We start from the raw sequence: 27,279 nt of genomic DNA on the forward strand, positions 1-27,279 counted from the left end.
CAAAAAACTTCCCAATAATGAAGTTTTTTTTAATTTTTACATTTATGAATATACGTATAAGATTAAAAATTTAGTTTCATTTTTATGTATTTTAAATGTATTTTACCATTATTTTGTAAAAAAAAATATTTTTTAGCCTTTTGTATATGTATTTATAAAAAAATTATATAATTGTTAAAACTTAAGACAGCTTTTTAAAAAAAATCTCTCTTATAAACTTATTGATAAGAAAACTAGAAAAAGCGATTGTGCTTACCTTGGAGTATTATAGCATCTAGTAATTTTATTTATATTTTATTAATAAATCTTACCGAAATTATTTTATCCAGCTGTGCCCACCTTGTGGTCAAGTGGTCAGCGCGTTTGCCTTTCATGCAAGAGGTCGTTTTGATTCGTCACGTATTTTTTATGGCTCCAAAATTGTTCAATGTATTTCATAAGAATAATAAGATTGAGATATTTTTTTAAAATTTGTTTCAATTTAAATTTTTGTTTAAAGTATCGATAAAAAAAACCAAATTAGGAAGCTTCTTTTTTCCATGAATAAAATATACTTTTAATTTAAAATGTGTTCTCATATTAGCAATTATTTTTTATTTTTTGATATCTATCGTCGTCTTCTAGTAGCCTTTATTAAAATTTAAAATAAAATGTATACCCACACACAGGCCATGCTTTTGAGGGTTTTTTTGTGTTTACGTAAAAGTTTATTTGTAACGTATGTATACCTTTTGTAAAATGCAACATAAAAAATATAATAAATAACAATAACTAAAAAATAATGCAACAAAAATGGTCAATATACTCTGCGGTTGGTGTATCAATCCTTGTATTAAAAACTTATTTTAACTTAAAGTAAAAAGTAATCTGCAAGGTATTTGTGTAAAATTTGTAAGTCTGAGTTCGTATGTAAAACATAAAATTTCAAACAAAAGTCAAATTCTAAACGCAATGAATTTATATGTGAATTGACAGAATAAAACCACAAGAAGACCTTTACTTTATATCATACGAGCTAAACCCGGCAATGCTTTGATATTGCTAGATTTGAGTACATACTCGTATGTAGATTAAATGAGCACAATCAAAAGTTTGATTTTAATTATTGTATTTATTCTAAATCAGATATATATTCATTACTACTTTTGCGTTTCAGTTTACATAAATTGTGGGCATAGAGAATTTTGACAAATAGGTATTCGAACATCGTTTTCCTGTCAGTGTCTTGCAGATGCCTCCCCGATACTGTGCGAAAAAGACAACTGCATGTCAAACCCTTTGTTAGAATAGTAAAAATCGACGTTTCGTTTTCCCGTTTTCCGCACCTCAAAACTAAACCGATTTTGTTATTATTTTCATAAAAAGTGTGTCAGAATAAAATTTTCTGTATCAGTTTGTTTTGTGTTATTAAAAATATTTAGAAGACAGCAGATAAAACTGTGCTTTTTTACGGGTTTTTTGATGGTTCTCGTTTCCAAAATAAATCATTTTTCTAAAAACTAAACAAAAATGACACGCCAACGGTAAATATCTATGGCGTGTAAAAAAAAAACTGCTCTGATGCTATAATCCATAGAGAAAATACGGGAATACGTTTGTATGAAGAAAAATCGGACGGCGTTTCCTTTTAAGATTAAACATTATTAAGTATACTTACAAAACATTACTAAAAACTCTTTGGTAAAAACCGTTCGGATAAACAAAAAAAAAATTGTAATTTTTCATTAGCAAGTAAGTTCCGATGTATTTGTTAATAATTGAATTTCAGAACTTGAAATAAATATTTTTCAAATGTTGAATTTTAGTAGGTACTTGAAATCCAAAAAAATGAATAAATCATTTTCATTTAATAAGAATCAAACATTTAATATGAATACTTTTTGCAAATGTCAAACTCTGCTCTTCACACCAACAAGGGTGCACTTTATTCAGGAAAGTGATTTTTAAATTTGTATTGAATGCCAGTTAATATTATTTAAGTATATAAAAATCCAGTAGAAAGAAATACATGGGTGGAAATTATAAGGAATTTAAGGAAATAATTTGATTTGGATCCTTAAAAACGAAGTTTTGTTTTTAAACATACAAAAACAATTTTTTTTAAACATAAAAAATTACGTCATTAGATTTTTTTGTAAATGCATTCTCGGTGAATGCAGCCCTGGTGAACGATGAAAAAAACATGTTCCTTCCAAACTTTTCTTTAGTTAATAAATTGACGATATTTAGTTGCATTATAAATATGCTCGTGGCAAAAATCTACATTTTGCTGGAAACCGCACATAATTCAGTCAAGTAGTTATTCAACCCATCGAGGACATACACACGGACATTGTCTTTTATAAATATAGATAAGATAGATACTACGGTAACTTTAATCTTTCAGAATAATCATAGTTAGCAAATCGCACACCCGCTCAGACAAACATTTGACTATATAATTGGAGTAAAGTACAAGGTAAGCAAATTGGCGACCTTGTTTGCGGCGTCCTTGAGGTTACATTCACAGAGTACCTTTTCGGGTCTCCTGCGGTTACCTGGAGTTAATTTGTAGCTTGCGTCGTGAAGTATCGCCGTGGTTACCGGTAGGGTACACGTTACGGCGAGACCGGGTACCCGATATTGCGGTCCTAATACCCTCAGTCAGACAAAACGCTCCGGGTTTTGCGGGCCGGTTACTTAGCCTAGCAGATAACGATTTTTTGCGGAAGATGAGGAAACTCATCATCATCATCATTATTCCCTTTTCACTCCTAATGATGCATAGGGTACTGCAATGGTTTACCAATCGCAGCGTATCTTGATCATTTTTGTAACATGAAGGTAAGATGATCAGTCTTACGCTTCAGGTACCAGTCCAGGGACTGTGAAATATTCTATTGTGAAAACACACTCTTGAACAAATATTTCATATCAACTATGCCGGGAAATTCTCTGTTTCTTTACTTTTTGTACACATTTTTTTATTTATCACATCTTTTACTATGTCTTTTTAAATATTTAATCTTTTTTTTTAAACATGTTTTTTGCAGTACATTTACCTTTTTTTCTATGTGTTTTACTATGTTTTTACTTTGTATTTTCTTTTTACTATATATTTTTCGGGGTTTTTAAATGCGTTTTTTACTTTATTTTTTACTATGTTTTTTTAAACTTTGTATTTATCTATGTTTTTCACTGTATTTTCATGTCTATTACCTTTAATTTTTTCTATGTATTGAAAACTGTTTTTTTATATTTTTTTGACCTGCTTAGAACGAGGTAAATAACCCTAGTTGGATAGTCAACGCAACTTTATACAAATGTATAATTTTATGTATGTAATATGTATAATTTTATGTACACAATAATGTATAAATAAATTGAAACCGAGACCTCTTGCATGGTAGGGAAGCGCACTGACCATTACACCAAGAAACTCATTTGACTTGAAAAACTTTTAAAGAGTTTTGTTCCATATCGTTTCACCAAGTATATTATTTTGCTCACATAAAATTATTATATTTGTTTCCAAGTGTCTATTGGAAAACAAATTTTCAAAATGTCAAGAGGGGTAAGATTTCTTTCTAATGTGTATGGTCTAGCAATATGTTTTTTTTTTGTTTTTGGTTCTAACGTTTCCGATACCATTGCACGAGCCATCTTCGGGGTAAACTGTATGTTTTGTAGAAAAAAGTATCTGTTTATCTACTTGTAATTTGTACCGTGTCGCAGTCGGCAGTGGGCACATTTCTATACGTTTTTGTAGTATGTCCATGTATGGTCTATTTTAAATGGTCCCGTCAAGGTTGGACTCGTTCTGAAGTTTTGGCTACCGAAGCTATCTTCAGGGTAAACTAAAACATGTTGTGTAGAAAATTATGTGATTATCCACTTTTGTACCGTGTCGTAGACGGCAGTAGATACATTCAATTTCATTTTATAGACTGCTGTTTGTAAAGCTGGGATCTATGATTAATTTAATTAGCCCATATTTTATGTTAGTGTTATTTGGATGTTAACGTGATATTTACTTAACAGCGCCCTTCACAAAAATAGAGTATTTAAAATTTTCCATATTAATATTAATACTTGCTGGGTTCAATTCGACCGACATAAAGGTATACGCGGTGAGTTCAGAAAATAACGGGAATTTTCGTTTTTTGAAGAAAAAAAAATTCATTCATCTACATTAATGTTGTCGCCCTCAAAATAGTCCCCATCAAATATTATGCCCTTGTGCTAGCGCTTCTTCCAATCCTTGAAACACTTCTTTAACTCGATCTTTAAGATGGCCAGTAGCTCTTTAAGCGATGCGCTTTTAATGTGATCTATGCTTGTAAAACGATGGCCTTTTAAGGTTCTCATTATTTTCGGAAAAAGGAAAAAGTCACACGGAGCCATGTCTGGCAAATATGTTGTCTGAGGCATCGTTGGAGTATTGTTTTTGGCCAAAAAACCGTGAACTAGCGATGAAGTATGAACTGATGCGTTATCGTGGTGCAAATGACATGATTTTTTTTGTCACAAATCCGGGCGTTTTTTTTCGGATTGTTTCATGCAAACGCAAACGGCGCGGCGTTAACCTTGTAGGCAGTACTCTTCATTGACCGTTCGATTTTGTGGCAATAATTCATGATGCACTATGCCATTAAAATCGAAGAACACTGTGAGTTTTCATCGGTTTTTGATGTGCTGCAGCGTCCGGGCCGTTCGTCATCTTCAGCGTCTTGACGGCCATCTTGGGAACGCTTATACCACTCGTAAACTCTTTTTACCGTAGGTCTTTGTTACCATTTCACATACTTTGTTACACTTTATTTTATTTTTTACATAAAATTTGTAAAAAACTATTTTATCCATTTTTTTTAACAAACGATTATCGCCGAGCTCATAAAAACGCGTCTTACCCTACCACGGACAAAGTAAATAATGACTACGGCTGAAAATTTTAGCATACTTGAGAAGCGTGTATACCAACATAATAATAAATAAAAAATGACAATCGGACTCTCTAAACTCGCGAAATTGAAAATTTTCCGTTATTTTGTGAACACACCACGTACATACGTACCCAAAGTAATGTTTTCTTGCATATTATTATATGTTCGTTTGGAATCATATTTTGAACTAAAGAGGAATTTTGTACAAGGTTTTGGATTTAATAACTATTAAACCAATTAAAACTTCATGAAATTTTTATAACGTTTTATAAACACAACATTCATTTATTTTTCATAAACATCATTGATTGCTTTTGACATCTACATAAACATACACGAAGAGTAAAATATTTCAAGGTATCGTTTACACGTAGTCAATATAATATAAAGGACAATGTCGTTTTGTCGTCTTAGATCCATAAACAACCTCGACCGCGCAGGACAGAACGCTGGAACGATACGGAAATTTGGCCGCAGTTCACACGTGAGCGCTGGGAAAATAAAAACATGGCATCGTTTATTACTAGCGAGTCCACAAAGAACACTATACTTTAACGTTTTGAAATTATTAAGGGATGAGCTAAATCATGAAAATGCATTTCTTTTTCCTCCATTTTCGTAGAAAAAATGCGCTTGAGCGACACGTACACGTCGAAAAAATCGATATTGTCATCGGGTCTTGTCTGTGTGCGTTTACACGAAGACAATACGGCCGCGCGCTGTAATGGGGATAACCGCTATTCCGCGGAGATAGCCTGCCTGTCTATCTTCGTGAAAACGTTTCGGAACAATGTATTGTCTTAAAAATTGCTGTTTACATGAGGTCAAATTCCGGTTCGGAACAGTATTGTATTGTCCGCGTGTAAACGGTCTTTAAACAATCTAATAAAACGCGATATAGAATAGACGGGCTCCCGCCGTCCTAGACGACAGTCAATGACGATCTTTCAACTTGCAGTTTTTTTTTTATGCGAATACCACTGGCAAATACACTTTGCTTCATATAATGCCCACACTGATGATTAAACGTGAAGTGATGTATAAAACTGATTAAAAAACAGAAAAAAAACTGATACGCTTTGGTCAATTGAACCAAAAGAAGTATTTTGGGTAATGCTTAAGGTCGCACTAATGTTCTTAACGAGAATCATCATATTTGATTTTACGTGTTCATATTTACTAGACATTTTATCATCAATGTTGCCATTATATGAAACAAAGTGTGAACGCAAGCGAAAAATAAAAATTTCCACATTAATCCCTGTCTAGAGGATAAAGAAGATTCGGAATACCATCCCGGGTCAATCAAATCCATACGACATGATAAAATTAGGGTAGATTGATCTGTATCGTATACATATATTTTTATTATTTAGTGGCTACTCTTGGGTCATAATCCTGCAAAAAGAAATCCAGTTATGATTACATTTACCCGCCAATAAATAAAAAAATAAAACATCTTACAGTGTAAATCAATCCATTCTGTTTAATTCATTCGTAGCTCAGCTGAAAAAAATATCCAATAATGTTATTTATTTTATTGTAATTAATTATTCTGCAGATACAACTTGACCAGTTCAGAAGCCGTCTTCTCCGTGACCCTAGAACCAGATATCACCTTCAGGCTGGAAGTATATGCCTTCAACTCCAAGGGAAGAAGCATTCCACTGACCCTAGCTGGTATAAGAGCCGGTGACGCTGAAAAACGAACCGGTGAGTATCTGAATAATTAAACATTAACTGAGAACGCTCAATGAGGTTTTAATTGTATGTGTGAGTCGTAACGCCATGTGTCATTCGCAGAATGTAATCAGAGGTTATGATATTTATGTGGATAACTTCTCCAATTTCTATTTAGACAAGAAAATTTCACCAACTTTGATGAAAGACGTGGTAATGCAATTTTAGATGTCCGAAAATATTAAGAACGATTTACAATAACGCAGAAAAAATCATAGTGCAAAAGAATTCCTGCATAATATATATATATATATATAATAAAACAATTCTTGAAAAGAAAAGAAAGTGGAGCATTCACAGAATGTACGATCTGTTATTCGTTGGCTTCCATTTCTGCCGCTGTTTCATATTTTCTATGTTTTTTTTTATTATCAAAAACAATCGTTTTCAATCAACTTTTTGTCAATCGATAGCTTTAAAGTTATAATAATTTGAAAAATGTATTTTTGCTTTATTTTAAATAAATAAACTAAGAAATAATAATATTAATGTGTTTATATACTCAGGTGAGTTTTTTTATTCTTTCGATCAAATTTAAGTTGTGTTTTATATAGGTACATATATACGATATTTTAAAACTTATTTTTCGTAAGTACGCACTTAACATTAAAAACACGATAAATAAATCGATTCCACAAAAACCTTTTTTTAAAAACATTTTGGTTCTTAAAATATTAAAACGGAGATAAAGAACATTTCTTAGAAGAAAATATATAAGTCCAGGCATTTATAGGGCTTGTGACCTGTCATTGGCTGGTTTAAGTGGTCATTTTACACACTGTGTAACATTCACCATTTTGCCCATTCCAATTTTTTTAAATTTGTAGAAAATTCGAATAATTTTTCAGACATGCATGTTTCGTAAGGAATGTTTTTCGAACTAACTCGCTACCGTGCAGACAAGTCAACAAATTAGATTACAGCGTAGAATTCATTCCAAGTTTGAGAAAAACCGCAATCACATGATGTTCCGAGGAATAAAAGCCGTAATCTCTATGCGTGAGGCCCAGCGTTTTTGCCATAACACAACGGGGGTCAGTTGTATATTATTTTGGTTGAAATAAAATCTTTAAATAGAAGAAAAACAGCAAAAAGTATTTCCACAATTTATATTTGCAGATGTTTTTTATTAAAAGAATTTGTTTTTTAAAAAAAATACTTAGATGAATATTATCCATTAAGGTCCCGCCCCGCTGAGCGCTTTTTGCCCATGTTTTGCCGATTGCTACAAGTAGTAAAACGTTTTATGGCAAAAGTATTTTATTTTTATTGTAGGCATAAGTGGAGGAAATAAAAAACTCCATACATGTGTATTATATTTTGAAGTAATAACCATTATGCCAGGACATAATCATGAAAAATCTTGATAACTTCAGCCAATGAGCCCTCTACTGTTTTTATATCGTAAACCTACTCAATCTTCAGTACAAATGAAAAATGTTTCTAGCGAAATACCGTTTGATGATAAAATTTCTTAGTTTTTTTTAAGGAAAGATCTCTGTAGCGTTCTCCGATATCATGGCTCTTACATTGCAATATTTCAGTAGTCAGGTGGCAGAAGGAACCATCTTTTTTTTAGAAATGTTGAGGAGAGCAGAAATAAGACCTTGATTAAGTCTAATTAACCTTTTTCGTTTATTGTATAGTTTTTTTTATGATGAACAACCTTTTTAAATGTTAGAGGCGTTTTTTTTCTGTGTGTATTTCTGTGTAATGAAATATTTATTAAAATTATCGAAAATAAAAAAATTACGGATGGTCCCTTCTGCTATCTGACTACTGATTCATAGAAAGAAAAATAAAAATTTATGATTGTAAATAGTTGGAAACTAAACATGAATCTTGCCTTTCTCAGAATTCAAATCGCCATAATATGTTTTACACATAAAACAGTATTCATGATACATTGCTCGAATTGAAACGCAATATAAAAATGATTTTGCTCAAAATTTAGCGCAATATTGGTGTGTGAAAATTTTAACTTCGTAAATCAAGCAGTCTTGACACAAAGAAATTTTTAAATTGTGTTTTCATTGCCATTTTTACGTGGTTATATTTGATAATTAATATGACACGAAAAATCATATTAACCTAAAAACTGAATATTTATCGTCAAATGTGATTATTATTTTACCTGTGTTATTTCAGTAATACGACATTTCTATCCATCGTCCATTCCAAATTCGAATAACTATGCAATTCAGTTGTCTATAGATTCTAAAATGGTCAAATAGTCATGAAAACGTGCTCTAACGGTATTTTGTGAACTTGGATGTAATGGACTACCTTTACTATCGATGTAGATTATCAAACAAGAAAATGATATTGGATGTTAGATTAAATTTAGTTTAGAATACCTACCTTAGCATGAAAACTAATCATTAAATTTGGTAAGTATGGCCAATTGTCTTAAAATATAACAAAAAAATATTCACCCAAAAAGTCAAACTATAATTTCTTATTATCTTCATATAGAAAAAAACGCATTTCTTCAAATACACATTAGATACATATTTCTTGGTCTGAATTTTTTTATAACACAAAATGACATCAATAAACATTCTGTTTCAATTAAAATCAGAGCTATGAAAAAACAAATTGAAATTGCAATCAAGTTTAATTAAAAAATTAATTCATTTGTAATGATGTGTACTCAATTAGATCGCATTGTAGTGACACCATATTTTCAATTTAAGTTTTACAAAATACTCCTGTAATTAGTGTATTGTTTATTACAATAATATTGTAAAGTTTATCAATACTAAAAGTGTTTTAAGATTTTTAAACAGACAATTTTTTTTTTTCATCGGTATTGTGAATCAGTACCACAGAATATAAATTTCATCATTAAGGTGTTCTAATATTAGTTCCACGTAACTGAAGTGCTCGATAATTGATGAGAACACAAAGGTAAAATGATTTATTGGTTTTAATTTTCTGAGAATATAGGTTTATAAAATTTATATGTCGAATAAATAAAATTCATTATTGAAGCGCTTACTTTGGAATTATTCGTGTTAAAAATAAAACTACGTATTTACTTTGTATGATATAACGAAAATAAATGTTAACCTAAGTCCTTTTGTCTAGGTTTAAAAACAAACGAACACTTAATATGGTTAATTCTACCAAATAACAAGTAGTGCACCTAAAATACATAATTTGCTAACATGTGTTCAACATGACTTGACAAAGGGACAATCATGTTCTGAAACCGGTGGGCACATTTAATTTAATTTGCAATATTTTGAGTTTTTGCCTGTCTGCAAACATTTGGACATACTCAAAACATTGTTGATTGTTTAATTCCATTAGTTTTAATGATAAGTGAATCTGCTTTCGTGTTTAGTAAAAATTATTTAGGATTTTGACTTCCCAAAGTTGTTTAAAGGGTTACGTGTATTAAATAAAAGATTTCACTTACGTATTAATGAGGAGTTAAATTTATTAACTCAATTGATTTCAACTTAATGAAATACAATGAAATGAATAACGAACAATACTGATTGAGCCCAATCATGATAATGTAAATTAATTTTTGTTAAATGTTCAAAGTAATCAACAATTTCGTTATAAAGACAACCGAAATCAATGCTGGGAGGAGAAAGTCTGAATTTAGTTTTCAGTTTCCGGTGTCGTGTTAAATTGCTTAGTTGGTAGGTCTGGCACCTAGTATTGAAGGTGTCAAGTATTGCTACTGTCCATACCGGTATATAAGATGTATAAGAATAGAAAAGTGTTTCTAGGCGTTACTTAGTAGGTGAAATAATTCAGCCAGATGAATCTCACCCACATAAATAAAAGGTTTCAGCTCTTTTACTAAACCAGCGTCAACATATAGAATGACTGCATAAGTCCGTCAATTAAATAAATAAATATGTAAGACTTTAACTTCACTAAAACTAACAAACGGAAGAATTGAAGAAATATGGATGTTCAAACATAGGCAAAATGGTGAATGTTACACAGTGTGTAAAGTGGCCACTTAAACCAGCCAAAGACAGGTCATAAGCCCTGTAAATGCCTTGACTTCCATATTCCCTTATTTAAGGTATTCTCTATCCCTGTTTTAATTTGTCAATAAATATGTAAGAGTTGAAGAAATGCAGATGTTAGAGTCAGACAATGACAGTTTGTGAGCCCGATAAATGCCTTGACTTCCATATTCCCTTCTCAGAAATGTTTTTCCTCTCCATTACAATAATGTCACTAATTATTGATTTTTAACAAAGAAAATTCTTAGTTATATTATTTTATACAAATATTTTATGTCAGACTTGCTGGAAATAAAACCCGTGAAACAATGCTTTTGATCAAAGAAATTTCATGAAATAATGAATAAACATGCACAGTAAGTTTTTTCTGGGTTACTATGACGGGTGTCGTTTGCACTCTTTTTTCTAACGGTTTGAACATTTCCCAGTTATAACGAAATAACATCAATTTGTCGACTACGAAACGACACTGATTTCAGATTAACAAGAAGCGTATAGCAAGGATTGCCATAACGTTGCATAAATCTAATCACAAGAAACATCAACCCGCAATGATGGACGCTGCAATGCGGTCTAAAACTTCGGAAAAGAACGCCAACGCTACACGACATATTAAACTAAAAACACTAAATTTTCATCTGAATGGCCGTAAAAATCCAAGAAATGACTGAATTAATAGTTTGAAAGCCCTGTTTAAATTTACCCCTCCTCTCCCAATAAATAATTAGTTCCAACTAAATCCGTGCTGAAGCCGCAGCAAAGTCATGTTTGATAGGGGTAGTAAAGTAAAAACCCTAACTGGAGCATCAGTATTGGGAATTTCTGTTCAACTTAATAACTTTGTGGCTCAGTTCCAGGAATTCCCCGAATGCCATCGACAAGGGACATAGAGAACAAACCGGAGACTGAAACACGGTATTGATATTGATATTTAAAAAAAACAGACTGCCGAATAAAAGAATTTAAGACCGTCTGTCTCAAGGGTCCCGTTTTTTACGTTTTCCCGTTAAATTTTGTCATGAAGAATTCAAAAATAATAAATAACTGAATTTAGTAAATACCTTTTTTTTTAATTTGTCCATTATTTGTTTTTTTCGCCTTCAAATGGAGCAAGATATTTTGTACGTCTTCTTGGACACATTTCACGGAAATAAAATAATATTTATTAAGTTCATAACTTATTTTCTTTTCTTTTATTCTTTAAACCCGATGGCAATCGCAAACCCAAAATTAATTTCGTATTATAAACTTCTTCAATTTTAAATTACAAGCGAAGAAGTAGAAATCTCTTATAATTAGTTCATTTAATTACTTTTAATAAAGCGAGTGATTATAAAAATTAGTTTTTTTTTTTTCAATATGCAAATCAACCTTAAAATAATAGTTTAATTGTAAAAATATTGAAATCGCAACTTTGATTCAGAGGTGTTAAGAAGTTGGGTAATTTATTTAGTAAACATTCCAAATGTTTCAAATGAAATCAATGTAAAAACTTAATTTACATCGAGAACATTTTGTAAAAAATATTTTGTGTAATTTGTAAATCATTCTTTTAAATTAAACAAAATGGCAATAGTGCTTTGTAAAGTATAATAAAAACAGTCGTAAAGGCAATAAATAAAAATTATAATTTTCAATTAACCCTTTTTTTATAGAAGCGAAATAATTTTATCTTATTTAGGTTGATAAGATGTTCACCATTCTTCCATCACACTAAATTTAATAAAAAATATCGTGACGGGGATTCCAGCCGTAAACGTGACGAAACTTTGCCAAACGATTTCTTGAAAAAGGCCGGCATCCTTAATCCGGAAAATGTATTTAGAGGTACATGTTTAAAGCTGCTGCGAGGTAATTAAGCACTACCATAGAAAATATTCTCATTTATAATCTCTTCGCAAGCCCCAAGTTCTGGTGTACTTTGAATTTTCATCAGTACCCTCCATTTCTACAGGAGAGTTGAAATATTTAAACAAGGGTATAAAATAATTTGAATTTCTGCCGTTTTCTAGCGTGTGTAAATATCTCCGTGTAAACAAGAAATTAAATAAAATCCTTCAGTCTCTCTCTGTCAATTTTCGAAATAATGTTGGTTTTATAAATCCTTTTTGGTGAAAGAATAAACAGAAAATAGAGGCACTGACGGAAGTCATAGAAATGAAAATTACTATGTAAATACTATTTTTTTTAAAAGCGAACACATAATAAAATGTTTAAAAACTTAAGAAAACTAACTTTATTGTTTTTTTCAACATTGGAAAGTTTTGTATTTTAAGTTCGATAATAAATTGTTTAAATATGATGAAAAGTGAGATATTTTTTTATGTTTGTTAAAACTGCTACTAAAATTAATAATTTCTTCGTCTGCTGAAGATGTTTTGTACAAAAGTCAACAACTTAAATGATTCTTTATTTTTTAATACGGTAAAATGTTTTAAGAATGTTTTGAATTTGCGATTGTCTAAAAGTGAAATTTTTAATTATAAATCTCAATTAAAATTATTAATAAAATCCCGCATATTTATATTATTTTTATGGCTAACACAGCAAATATTTATCACGATTTATATATTTTTTGGTATTTGGTTGAGTGAATTTCATCTCTTTAGGTTAAAATCCGTGTTGAACGGAAAGCATCCAAAACATATTTAAAATTACAGTACTAGTAATAGTAATAATAATTTTTAAAAATTCTCAATTATTAAATTTAAAAATAGTTTTAAGCTTCTAGTCTGATAAAACACTAAAAGTTAGGAAATCATACGATTTTACCATTTAAAGGGGCTATTTTTTGGAAATAGCTATTTAATAGTTTAAGGTTTTCCGTCCATAATATATCTAGAAATTTTATGTTACTAAAATAGAATTACTTTGTGACTGGCCGATTACGCCTTTTAGAATTTAAAATTATGGAAACAAAGTTTTTTTTTATTTTATTTGTTGATACTTATTGACCAAAAATTGATATAATTTAGAAAATTGACATAATTATGAAACATGAAGCCTAAAATATAATTGTTATTACGATATAAAACTACTATATAAACTACCACGTCCTCATATACAGTTAACATTATTTAAAAACAATTATTGTATAAGGTTTTCCGTCCAAAATATACCCAGAAATTTTATGTTACTAAAATATAAATACTTTGCGACTAGCAGATTACGCCTCTTGGAATTTAAAATTATGAAAACGAAGTGATTTTTTTTTTCAATTTGATGATACTGATTGAACAGAAATTGATATTATTTAGAAAATTTACATAATTGTGAAACATGCAGCCTAAAATATAATAGTTATTACGATATAAAACTACAATATAAACTACCACGTACTCAGTTACATACAGTTAAATCAGTAAGTTAATGAATGTACCATTTATTCATTCTTGAGCATAAATCGATATTGGTATTGTATTTTTTCTTTTTTAAAAGGAAGAAAATAAGAATCCACAATAAATATTTTTAATTTTTACATAGCAGAGTGCTCAAATTCAAGTTCGCGTCATCGTTTAACTTTGATTCAATCAAATGGTAATGAATTATAATTAAAATAGTTTCTCATTATAATCTTCTGCATGTCAACATGAGTTATTCGAAATTCGTAGCTTTAATTGTTATGCCTAAAGGGGTTAATTACGTCTCTCTGTATTTATACAAATAAGCATTTAAGACTTTCATCGTAATTTGCCATTTCCTTATACGAGGCAGTGAAATACCCCGCTGCGAGCTGCGCGCCGCGGCGAGGCGCGGGGCGGAGCGGATCGTCTCTGGGCGTCTCGGGGCGTCTCGGGGCGTCTCGGGGCGCCGCGCTTCCTTTCTCTCTGCACACGAGTTGCGATACCCATCCGTGTTTGGCTGATTAGGTAATCTTATCGGGTAACGTCGTACAGTGTCGTACAATGTAAATTCCCCGATTACACCCCGACCGGGAGATTCCTATCGAGGAATCGGATTCCGCAACACGCCAATGCGCGACGTGCCGCGTGGAGCCACGCTACGCCGTGACGCGCGACTATGAACGCGGCATTTGTCAATATAGACTATAGAGCATAGAGGCACAGCGAAATTCCAAAATAAACTTTTGTTCTAAATTTGCTTTTAAAAATACGTGGTTTTTACCACACTTAGTACAAAAACAATATTATAATTAAGTGCAAAAAATCAAACTTTTTAACCTTTATTTGGTCATTTTATATTCTTCTACATTGTATTGAAAATCATTAAAAATTAACTCCCATTTTGACAATCCAGTTAAACTTTATACTTTTATGAGTATTTAATTTGTACATTTTTTGCCCTTGCAGTATTGGTAGTTTAGAAAAAACAGATCGAAAATAAACATAACATACAAATTATATGTGATTAAAATTACTTATTGGTAATTCTTGATGAAACTTCATTGTAATGATGTAATAACTTATATTTTCTTCCTCTTCAGACCGGTCAGACCAGTCTAAAGATGCCCATTAGAGGGTGAAAGCACCAATTGGTCAAACAAATAAGTGGAAGTGTACCAAATATTTTTGATTAGTAACTTATATGTAAATACAAGTTATTACATCATATTGTTTATCAATTACGCATTAACTTTGTTTGGATCAATTGATACAGTTTTGTAGAAAACGTTATACCTGTTGATGAATTTTCCAAGTAATTTTTTTAATTAATTATTTTATAAAATATTAAGGTTTATATGTTTGTAAAACTACAAAAACTTTTATGGCCAACTAATTTTATAAATATTTTCAACATATGAAAAAAAATTAACACTCTTATTACTCAAACGAACAATCCATCAAGCCCGAAACCATCACATCGTGACTATATTTAATGTCAACATGCAAAAATTGCTAATCAGACAGTTGTAATTACGAAACCTTGGCAGATTTATATCATCACTCTGGGGGAGATTGAAAAAGCACACCAAGCTACAAGGCAAAGCCTATTTAGATTAAAAATATTCAGAGCATGTCGTGCTTAAACAAATTACATATAAATTACTCCCTCTCAGTATTGAAATAATCGTCTGCTTCCTTATGTTTTCGAAACGACTGGAACGATCCCGACCTAATTTTGAGAACCGTTCTCCAATACGGAAAGAGATCTCGCCTAACGACTGTCGCCGTGGGAGGTTGATCTTCTGATTACTCCTGCTATCCTGGTACTTCTCTCCCAATACCTTCCACTCCTGCCGGTACATTCCAGCTAGAATTGTATCGCCCTATGCAAATTGAGTTAGGAAAGAGAGTTACACTTGATCGCCTCTGATCTCACGGGCCGGGTCCTTTGGATTAATTAGCTTAAATCTTGTTAAGCCGCGTTAAATTGTGAGAGAAATTCCGTCAATGCTAGAAACTAAAACTCTTTTTATCTTTCACTTTGTCTTTGTTGGAGGTAGCAAAAGGTTTCTCGAAAATCAAATTAATGCCTTTAGTTGTAGGTGCTTCCGTGCTTACAAATCAATTAATGCCATCCGAATACAACAATAAAGACATTGTTTTATATTTACTGTTTGAATTCCTTTAGTTTTGTCAAGAATAAAAAATATTTTTCATACTTGACAAGTATTTCAATTAATTGTAAATTTATTTTAACGTTCTGTTTATGTGTGATGTTTATAATTTTATTTGATCAATACGTATTTAATAGCAGTTATTTTGTATTTCAATTCTTTGAGACACGTTATATTTTCGTATTCAAATACTCAAATTTCCTTTCTTAAGAATTTTTATTTCATGTCGTTTACAAAAAAAAAATGTTTATAACAATTGGTTCGTTAAAAAAGCAAGGGGGTTAAAAGTAATTTTTTTATTTAAAAAAAATTGAATTAAATTACATATTTTTCACAAAGATTTTTAATTAAACAAAACTTTATTATCTAAATAACTATACAATTTACGATGTCATTAAACGGGTACAGTTTTTTCATTATTATTTCCTACGAGTTTTTCTAAACAGTAAATATACTTTTTGCAGTTTGTTCAGCGCTATATCCTTAATAATGTATTTACAAACCTCAAACATCCTTTGGCATAGTTGATTGGCACTTGTTTTATTAACAGACATTAAGCAGTAATTAAGCGCCCCCGCAGTCTCCGCTACGACACATTACACCCGTCGGAGAGCGCTAACTGTGGTCGGACATATGATCAGCAGATAGGGAATACGGATACGCCCGTGTATAGAAGGATCCAGCGCTTTAAGCTGGTGAGTTAAAACTTTGGACTTCCCCGCGGCCCAAGTGCGGATTAGAACTTACAATCACTTGCGGCGTCTAAACGAGCGGTTTGCGGCGTCCCGACGCCCTAATCCCCTCCCACCGCCACCCTGACCCGACATCGCGACCCTCTAATACTCCTTGCCGGTATTGAGCGCCGATCGGACCATAAATATCTCGTTAAATCTGGTAAAATTTGGGTAAACTCAGCTGAGACACTCTCCCACCCAGAGTGAATACTAGGTTGTAGATAATCGTATTGTATATAATATTCCAAATAATAAACGGAAAATTAAAATGAAATCAAACAATTAAATTTTCATTGAGCTTTAAGAAAAGTTTTGCACCGGTATTAACCATAATAATAATAATAATGTTTATTCTTACATGTTTATAAATTTGTATAATCCACTTTAATTTAGAGTTATACTTCGACGGGTTTCGAGGTTACTACCTCATCTTCAGGAATTAAACTAACTTATAATTACAATATTTGAGTTTGTCCAAATGTTCGTAGACAAAAAACTGGATTTTACCCCCTCGGGAGTCATTAAGATTAACAAGTTACAACAGCAATGAAGAATACCTTAAATAAGGGAATATGGAAGTCTAGGCATTTAGAGGGCTTATGACCTGTTGAATGTTACACAGTGTGTAAAGTGGCTACTTAAACCAGCCAAAGAGACAGAAAAATGAAAGAAAGAGAGAGAAAGAAGATAAAATGAATCACAACGGGAATATTTTTAAAAGTGGACTCGAAGTTTAATTTAATTGATTATTTATTTTTTAAAGTTTTATTTAAAGTTTATTTATTTAAAGTTTAACTAATTTTTAATCGTTCTAAATTGTCTAAACGAAAACCGTTTTTATTGAGATGTAAAATTTCAGCATCAAAATATAAATAACAACGCGAGTAATTGTAAGTTAGTATAATTCCTGACGATGAGGTAGTAACCTTAAAACCGGTCGAAGTATAACTCTAAATTAAAGTGGTCTATATAAATTTATTAACATAAAAGTGTAAAACGTCATACCACAAAATCGAAAATGTTTTTGAAAACAAAAATAAAAAATGTTTATTCATTACAATGTATTTTTAAACCTGTATGCCTGTATGGTTTAAAATAGAACTTATTATCACAAGCAATATCTTACAGTCAAACCAAAATCATTGTAAGGAATGAAGTAATAAGAAATCGGACGCAACAAACTCCGGTGACAACTGTCATCAAGCGAAGGCGATACGGTTGGCTTTGCCATATACCGCAGATGCCTTTTGAGAGCCTTAACCACGCTTGCCTGCTTTACAAGGCATCAGGTTCTTGACATCCTGAACGTCCGCTGCTGAGTGTTCGTCAGCAGTTCATGTCAGAACTACAGGACACGAACCTGACTCGGAAGGATGCACAAGGGCTGGCAGCCGACAGAGATGCCTGAAGAATCTTCGTAAACACGGTGCTCTAAATTGGGAGCAGACATGGAATGATGATGATTTTAATGATTTTATTTACTATATTTAAAGCATTAACTTTGTGGTCAAACATGTTACTAAATGGTTTTAAATATCTGTACATAACCACTTTTCTATTTTTTCCGGTATCGAGACGTACCCGTCTCTTCGTCAAGACACTAATTAAACTAACATCAAGAAATTTTGATATTCGTGTTCAAGAACGTACAAGTATTAGGTGTCTTCACAATATGATCGGGTTGTGGTCCTGCGGCTAGTGTTTTGGACTCACGGACCAAAGTTCCGTGGTTTGAATCCCACTTTACCCCAACTTGATTTCATTTTCTAATAGTGAGTTATTTACAACTCGTTTAAAATGGCCTTCAAATTTGGGTAAAGCATAAGAACGAGATAATTCTTTTAAAAAAATAAAAAATCTCCAAATTCGCAAGTCACCCGATCAATTTTAATCTTGACCTTCATTCAAAATACAGGAATTAAATTCTTACAAACGAATAATAAAGGGTTAAAAGTAAATAATTAAGAAATATTTTGCGTCTTATTTTTTGGCTTTGTTTAATAATCTATTAACAAATAAAAAATATAAAAAAACCACTGAACTTTCTCATCGTACATTCTGGTAAACGACTCTTTATTCTAACTTATTTTTTATTATTTTATTTCATGCTGACGTTACTTATGTTCGCAAAACTGGAGTGGGAGTACAATATGGGAAAACCTAATACTTTTCAATGAAATTGCATCTTTCGCTTGATTGATGTCATAAATGCCAGGAAGATATATTGTATGGTATGAGAGAGTAATTTCATAGCGGCTTTATCAATTTTAAACTTCTTCCCTTGACTTGTCAACTACATACATCTTGTGCATCGTGAGGGGAAGATTGATTTATGCATCGAAGAACCTTCAATTACCATCTCGAAACATTTATTTTCAGATGTTTCTATGTTTACCGCAAGCTTTTATGTCGTATTCAAAATAAACTTTGAATGAAAAAAATTTTTTTTTTTAAGTCATAACAATAATTAAGCCACTTCTTCTTATTAAAGAAAACTTCTTTAGGTACACCTCTTACGTACGAACTGTCACGCTTAAATCTGAAATGATCATTCGGGTAAACTCGAAGAAACCGAGTTTAGCCGAATGATTGCGGGTAAGACACAAACAGCCGTATTACGATAAATTAGATGCATTTTTTTTTTTTTTAAAAGAATAACCCGCTAAGCCTCTATTTTGAGGCTTGTCAGCAGGTGGAATAGAGGAGATGTGGAAGGAGGTAATGAAAAATACACCACAACACCCAGACCAATTGAGAAAAAAATATTTCTTGGATTTTTTTTTTGCAACTGGCGGGAATCGAACCCGCGACGCCAGTTTCACAGTTAGCTGTCTAACCAACTGCGCCACGGCGCGTGTAAATGTATGCTACATTATCATCATCATCATCATTCCTTTTCCGCACCTAATTGTGCATAGGGCACTGCATTGGTACACCAATCGCAGCGTATCTTGATATTTTTTTGTTACATGAAGCTAAGATTATGAGTGTTATGCTTCAGGTACCAGTCCAGGGACTATGAAATTTTCTGGTTTGAAAACAGCATTTTAAATAAATATTTTATGTCAAACCATGTCGGGAACCGAACCCGAGACCTCTCAATAAATATGTTACATTATATCTTATATCTTATATCTTATTGATAATAACATATTAAAAATAGACTAATTATGCTATGGGTATTTATATATATTTACCATTCAATAAATACACATTGTCCATAAATTCGTTTCTTCTGACATTTCTAACTTGTTTAAGAGCTCTCCATAGAATTACTTACTAAATCCTACATATATGAAATATACAAAAAAACATAACCAAAAAAGAAAAAAAAATAGTCCCAAAACTCAATGTTTTAACTACTAGGGTGTAAAACTATACAAAAAATTACCATTATTTATGACCAAAAAAAGAAATAGAAAGCCCTGGCACATTAAGTATTCATTTAGAATATTTAATTTCAAACTTTTAATAAATGCATCACTAAAATGGCTTTAAAATTATCTAATTAAATGACTTGTAAAATATATTCACGTTTTGTTACTAATGTAATTTTGAAACACTACTCCCAATAATAAATTACAACAGAACTCTAAAAATGAACGTTTATTGGATAAATAATTAATTAATATTAATTACATTGATGTTAGTCAATAAAAGTATAAAACTACTTACTGACTTTTTTAGTCTATCGGCTTCGAGACGTACCCGTCTCTTCGTCAGGACACTCACTACACTAACATGCAAATACTAAAATACACCTCCACCTTCACTATTACCGTAGTGTATATATATATAGTGTTTCTCAAAATACAGCAATCACAGGCAGGTTCATAGAGATGCGAACTCCACCGTGTCTTAACATGCGCTAAGCTTAATTAAAAAATATTTAATCTTATAATGAAGAATTTGTAGGAAGTTAAAATGTGGATGTACTATATATATATACTATGGTGATAGTGAAGGTGGAGGTGTTTTTGGTATTTGCAAGTTGGTGTAATGAGTGTCTTGACGAAGGACGGGTTCGTCTCGAAACCGGTAGGCAAAAAATGGTAAGTGGTTATATACTTATATTTACTAACATTAATTAAAATGTTTGATCACAAAGTTGATGCTTTAAACATGAATGATAAATTCATAATATATTAAAAACCCACCTTCTGCTAACATACAAAATAAATAACGGAATGGGGAATGTTGTAAAAAACGTAAAGTGGCCACTCAACCCAGCCAATGACAGGTCATAAGCCCTGTAAACGCTCGAATATCGATAATCCTGAATTTGAAAAAATTCTACCTCATCTCTGTAGGAATATTGATAAAAAAAAATATACAAAATAATTAATAATTAATCAATACCACCTCTTTCACGCGTTCGTCTAATATTAACGTTAAAAAATAATTCAGCCGTAATGTTGCGCACCTATCATAAAACGAAATAATTCAAACCAAAATTAACACCAAGTTATTGTATTAATACGCACCGTCCCTCGGCAACTACATATATATGCATGTACCATCTTTCAGGAATCAGCAAGCATCCAGTTAGCAACATGTACGGCAGTAACTACTTAGAATCAACAAAAGCTACCCTTCGGATATCTTTCTTGATTAAATTGACCATAATGTTTGAACAGAGCTCCATTTATTTTTTTTATTTATTTCAACAGAGAGGGAAATCATTTTTGAGAAGGCAATATAGAAGTCTAGACATTTACCGGGCTTATGACCTGTCAGGCGCTGTGGCGCAGTGGGTTAGATGGCTATCTGTGAAACTGGCGTCACGGGTTCGATTCCCGCCAGTTGCAAGAAAAAAATCCAAGAAAGATTTTTTCTCTATTGGTCGGGGTGTAGTGGTGTATTTTTTTTTACCTCCTTCCATATCCCCTCTATCCCATCTGCTGACAAGCCTCAAAATAGAGTCTCAGTGGGTTATTCCTTTTAAAAAATAAAAAAATTGGTTGGTTTAAGTGGCCACTTTACACACTGTGTAACATTCACCATTCTGCCCATGTTTGACTATCCACATTTCCTCAACTCTTTCATCTGTTGACTTTTGTGAAGTAATTCATATTCCATTCCATATTCCCTTCTCAAAAATGTTTTCCCTCTTTGTTGAAATAAATTTAAATATGAATTTAAATGCAGCCAGTCTGCAAGCATTTGGACATACTCAAACATTGTTTATTTTTTTATTGTTTACTTTTTAACATGAACACTTGACAATTTATCTACTATGCTCAATGTTCATTTTTTGAAAATTCATTGATATAATTTTAAGTTGCTAGAATTCCACTTATCCGTGCGCTTTATAGCTACAAAGCTGTTAGACGATTGGTAAACTTGCTTCTATTTGTAAATGTTATCAACTATCAAATACCTGAATTTTCTAAATAGGGTCTAGAATGTCAACCGTCCATGCGCTCAGTAGCTGCAAGAGTTGTAATAATCTAACACTTATTTTTAAAAATGTGTTTTTTTTTTAGTTAAAATTCAAACACTTAACTTCATTATCAAACTAAACGATTTCTTAACGTACATGCGGTCTGAAGCTACAAAACGTGCTGTAATCAAGCTCCTTTATGTTGTAATTGAAATATATAATCATTTGAAACGACGAACTAGAATCCCAGTCGTCCATACGCTCTGTAGCTGCAAAACGTGCTGGAATATTTTTTTACTATACAGCACCCTTAAGGTGATTTTTACAAAAATGATGCTGTATAAATCTAATTCTTTCGTTTGTATAAAATAGTCAATCTTATGTAAATGTGATAAAATCAAAAACATTTATTCAAGAATTCAATCAAAATTCAATAAATATCTGTTTCCATCAGTGAAGTTAATATGACAAACAAGTAAGCCAATTCACATTTTATGCCAACCAGTAGTGTTGTGGCCTTCTGTTATCTATAATACATGAATATTTTCCATGACTCTATTCGGACATGTACGAGTCACGTGACCTGAATAATAAATTAAAAATCATTATTTGCTTTGGAAGATTTTAATTGCATTTTTGATGTACAGAGAGTTATCGATTATTACAGTAAATCACCCTATACGAATTTTATTTTATGCTTCGATGTCAAAATTTCATAGACTTTTAAATATTATTTCAATTACTTTAAAGTCTTTTAGATAATATTGAATTCCTTCGAAATCATATTTATATCTCTTTGGTGACCGACCTGACCCACAGGTAGCTGGATTCTCTTATGCCTTGAGCATTCTTAGAAGGAGGCATATGATAGTAGAAGGTGACTTTGCAAGCTCTTCAATGTGGTTTAATATGGACGAAAATAGTAGTCCTGACAGAAGGATAGCAGTTGAAGAGCTTGTGGTTTCTTATAACTTAAACCTTTAATTTACTAAAAATTAGGTGCTGCGTTGATTTGGACATGTGGAGTTTATGGACTGAGATAGAACTATAAAAAAGTATTTGCGTTGCAAATGTTGATTGATTTAGAAATGAGGAAGACTGAAAAAAACATGACATGACCAAATCTAACAAAAACTTAATGGACGTGTAAAAAATGTTGGAGCAAGTGGGTATACTGGCAAAAACTTTAACTCTCGAATACCTGTTTTGAGAATTCAAGCATTTAAGTTTTGTTTCAATTTTACTCTTTTAAATCTTATTTAAATATAGTTAGATGTAAAGTGCTCATTTAAGAACATATGTTTAATTTTTCCGTTTCTTAATTAATTTTATACTAAGCAAATATTAAGTTCTTTAAAGCTTTAAGCCTGAATAAATTTCCCGGTTTACGACTTAACCTTAAACTTATTTTTAAAACTACAAATACATGAAAGTTAAAAACATTACAAAACTGCATCATTAAGTCAAATCCACATATTTTTGAGATGACGTTTTTTGCCAGTATACCCACGAGGGTGTGCATGACAAGACGTATGTTTGTTGAGGAACTGAGGTGTGTGTGCAAATATAGAGTGATGTGGCATTCTATCCTATCTGCCTACCCTTTGGTGAACAGGCGCCATGGTTTGTTTCTTTTGTTTGTAAAACTAAACTAGGAAGTTTGATTGTTATTTTGTACAAAAAACGTTAAACGTTTTGACGTAAAATAAAATACTCGACGAATATTGAGACGATAAAAATTTTACTGCAAACTGTATTGGGAAACATTCAAGACGAAGAAATAACAGTAACTATAAATGCTGACATTTTCAAATATAATACCAAAAAATAAAAACCACATTAAAAACTCAACAGTACATGACATTCAAAAATATTAAATGGACACTTCAATAACATATCTAAATACTTGAACAGTTATATTGGAGTGTACTTTTAAAACAGCATTACAACGCACATAATGACTACACTCAAAATACGAAACATAAAACGACTAATTTATTACGAATACATGTTTTTTAGAAATATTTACATTAACTATGGAATTTTATCGATGATATTTCACATTGAGAACATTATTTTTCATCCGCCTGGACACAGAACCCTTGACGACAGTGTTTTCGACTCGATGGCTACTCTCAGGTAAAAATTATTAAAAATGTACATCGAGGGGAGATATGATAGTGATTGGCACGTCTGCCTACCACGCTTGAGGACCTAGGTTCGATTCCTAGCAGGGACGTGAAAGTGACGTGAAAGTGAAAGGACGTGAAAGGTTAATTTCAAAGGTGATTCTACTCTGCAATATTACATAGTTCGCTGACGGGCACCTGAACCGTAGGACTGATCATTTTGCCTCCTATGTAACAAAAATATTCGCAAAGCCCTGCAATTACCTGATTAAAAATAATAATTTTAGTACAAATAAAATGGCTAAACAAGGCAAAGCCAATTTTCCCAACTTAATAATATGAATAAATTTAACAATAAATAAAAAAATATTAAAATATTTCAACTAAAATACAAAACAAAAATGAATAAAAGTAATCAACAAGAAGGAAAAAAATAATAAAACTAAAATAATATAATTATACTTAAATTTTTTTTTGCATAAATGAGAAAAAAAAAATCTCTTACATTGTGTCATTATGGCGGTCTCAACCTTTGTATCCATCCCTCGAACAGAGGTGAATGGATCCACCCTGCAGTGGCTGGAGAAGTGTGTTGTTGGAGCTTTTCAGGCATTCCCATAGGCTCCAGGCTTTCTGGCGAAGTAGGGCAATGAAGGTGTTCACATCCAGTTGTTAACATTTTGTAGGCCCTGCAGTATTTAGGCAGTCCAAATAATTGCAAATAAATTAAGTGTCAGCCATAACTGTATTGTTATGGCTGACACTTAATTTATTCCACGCTGCTTGCGTGAAATTGATCCATAGTTTTCGTGTGTACATGGACGTCAAATACGATGCAAAGAGGTATTTCCTTAACTTCGTCACTGCACTGAATGAAGCGTCTTGCTAGCATAGAGGCCCTGATTTGGATGACTCTTCTCAGTCTCTCTATGTCCTGGTCATCTTTACAATCATCAGTCTGTATGTGTTCTAGATACTGCCTCAAGGTATAGTGTTAAGACAAATATTGTTTCTAATATATATTTACGATCTATGCAACTTACGTCCAAAATTAATTTTGCAAGCTTAGCAGATTAGACGGCTTTCATTTTTTAACGATAAAAACTGGGCAAACACATTCAAGATAGCTGAAAAAGGACTTGCGCTTTTTCAAAATTAGCTAGTAATAAACTTTTTTTAATTGAATACCAAGAAAAAAAGTTATTTAACCTTCTTCATTATATCAAGAAGCAAACTAGATGAGTTGCTAACACTTTAAATAATCAACTGTCAAAGTAAATCAAGCTACAGCTGTCCTATTATAGCACATAAAAATATTAAATATCAGGCTTGAAATAGATGAGAACTTAAGATAGGACACTCATATTTATAACACGGCTAATAAACTCATTAAGCTAATGTATCTTTTTAACATCATTAGAAACATCATACACATCATGTTTTGAAAAATATATACTATTCACTTTGCCAATTTCATTTAGAATATAGACTTATAGTTTCAGGATATGCTGCAGCTACACATCTTAAACGAATCATTAAAGTACAAAAAGACATCACTAAAATTATTTTCAAGGTACCAATAAGAATCCCATCTACTGAAATCTTTAAACCCTTTGATATGTCTGAAATATGCCTAATACACGTTAAAATTATTATGCTCGACAGATTTGGAGATATACATCGTCATCCTCCTGCTCAGGGACATGAATATAGAACAAGGTCAAGAAATTATATCATTGTCAATATTCCTCCATTTAACACAACATTTGAACAAAGGTACAAGGATTATTTTTCTACCAAAGTGTTTATTATGCTTCCACATAAAATGAAATCAACTAATAACAAAAAATATTTCAAAATTTTGGACAGGCGCCATGGCGCAGTTGGTAAGACGGCCATCTGTGACACTGGCGTTGCGGGTTCGATTCCCGCCAGTTGCAAGAAAAAATCCTAGAAAAATATTTTTCTCAATTGGTCTGGGTGCAGTGGTGTATTTATCATTACTTCTTCCATATTCCCTCTATCCCACCTGCTGACAAGCCTGAAAACAGAGGCTTAGCAGGTTATTTCTTTAAAAAAAAAAAAAGATAAATTTAAATCTGGCTGAAGAAAAAAAAAAATTTACATTGTACTGTACAGTCCTCCTTAGGACAGGTTTCCCTAGTGAGGAGGACTCTAAAATTATTTGTAAAAAAAATATTGTAGATGGTTAATAAAAAAATAAAAAACATTGCCTTATGCACCGCTAGCGGCGGATAGGGAAATGGTGGTGATTTATCAATGAATTCTCGATTTATTTCACACGCGAAACTCTATTCTCCATTAAAAAATAAATATTTTAAAAATCACATTATAAATCTGTGTCAGGTTTTATACTGCAAAAGCAATTTGTAGTTTTAACCGCATTGTGGATTCATCGATGAGAAATTCATTTATTCCACGTTGTTCGTCTCTGGGGAGGAATTCATAAAACACGTTGTCAAAAATGAAATTATCTCGTTACACCACTTTCTCTTCCCTTAAAGCTGTGTTTAAACATTGATGGCACGTTGCTCAAATGTACGTGTATTGTCAGAAGTTTTAATATAAAAAAATGTAACCAAAATAACAGCGGAGGCGAAAGTCTTCGAAGAATTCTGCTGAAATAAATTTCATCTCCAAAGGCTGAAAATATAATCAGGAGGTAGCCTGTTATCCTGGAATCCTCCCCCAACCATCTCCAATTTCAGGTCGCTGCCTTTTTTACCACCTTATACCCTTTTTCAACCCTACAGGGATACCGTAAATCAACAAGACTTGTTTTTTTTTTTATTAAAGTGCCTGAATTTTTTTCAGTTAAAAAAGAACATTAGGTAACG

General features: G+C 31.9%; 1 protein-coding gene across 1 annotated transcript in view; it reads left to right on the forward strand.

Moving 5' to 3' along the window:
- LOC148280518 (nephrin-like) overlaps positions 1-27,279 on the forward strand; it is a gene marked incomplete at its 5' end in the record, with an annotated part of 113,581 nt that overhangs the window by 66,915 nt on the left and 19,387 nt on the right. Inside the window, one exon of the mRNA XM_088228257.1 lies at positions 6,484-6,635. Within this exon, the coding sequence (XP_088084383.1) occupies positions 6,484-6,635 (152 nt within the window). The remainder of the gene's footprint in view (positions 1-6,483; positions 6,636-27,279) is intronic.

Source organism: Micrasema longulum, unplaced genomic scaffold, assembly GCF_059751315.1.
Source record: "Micrasema longulum isolate JH-2025_06_02 unplaced genomic scaffold, ASM5975131v1 h1tg000571l, whole genome shotgun sequence".
NCBI lineage: Eukaryota > Metazoa > Arthropoda > Insecta > Trichoptera > Brachycentridae > Micrasema > Micrasema longulum.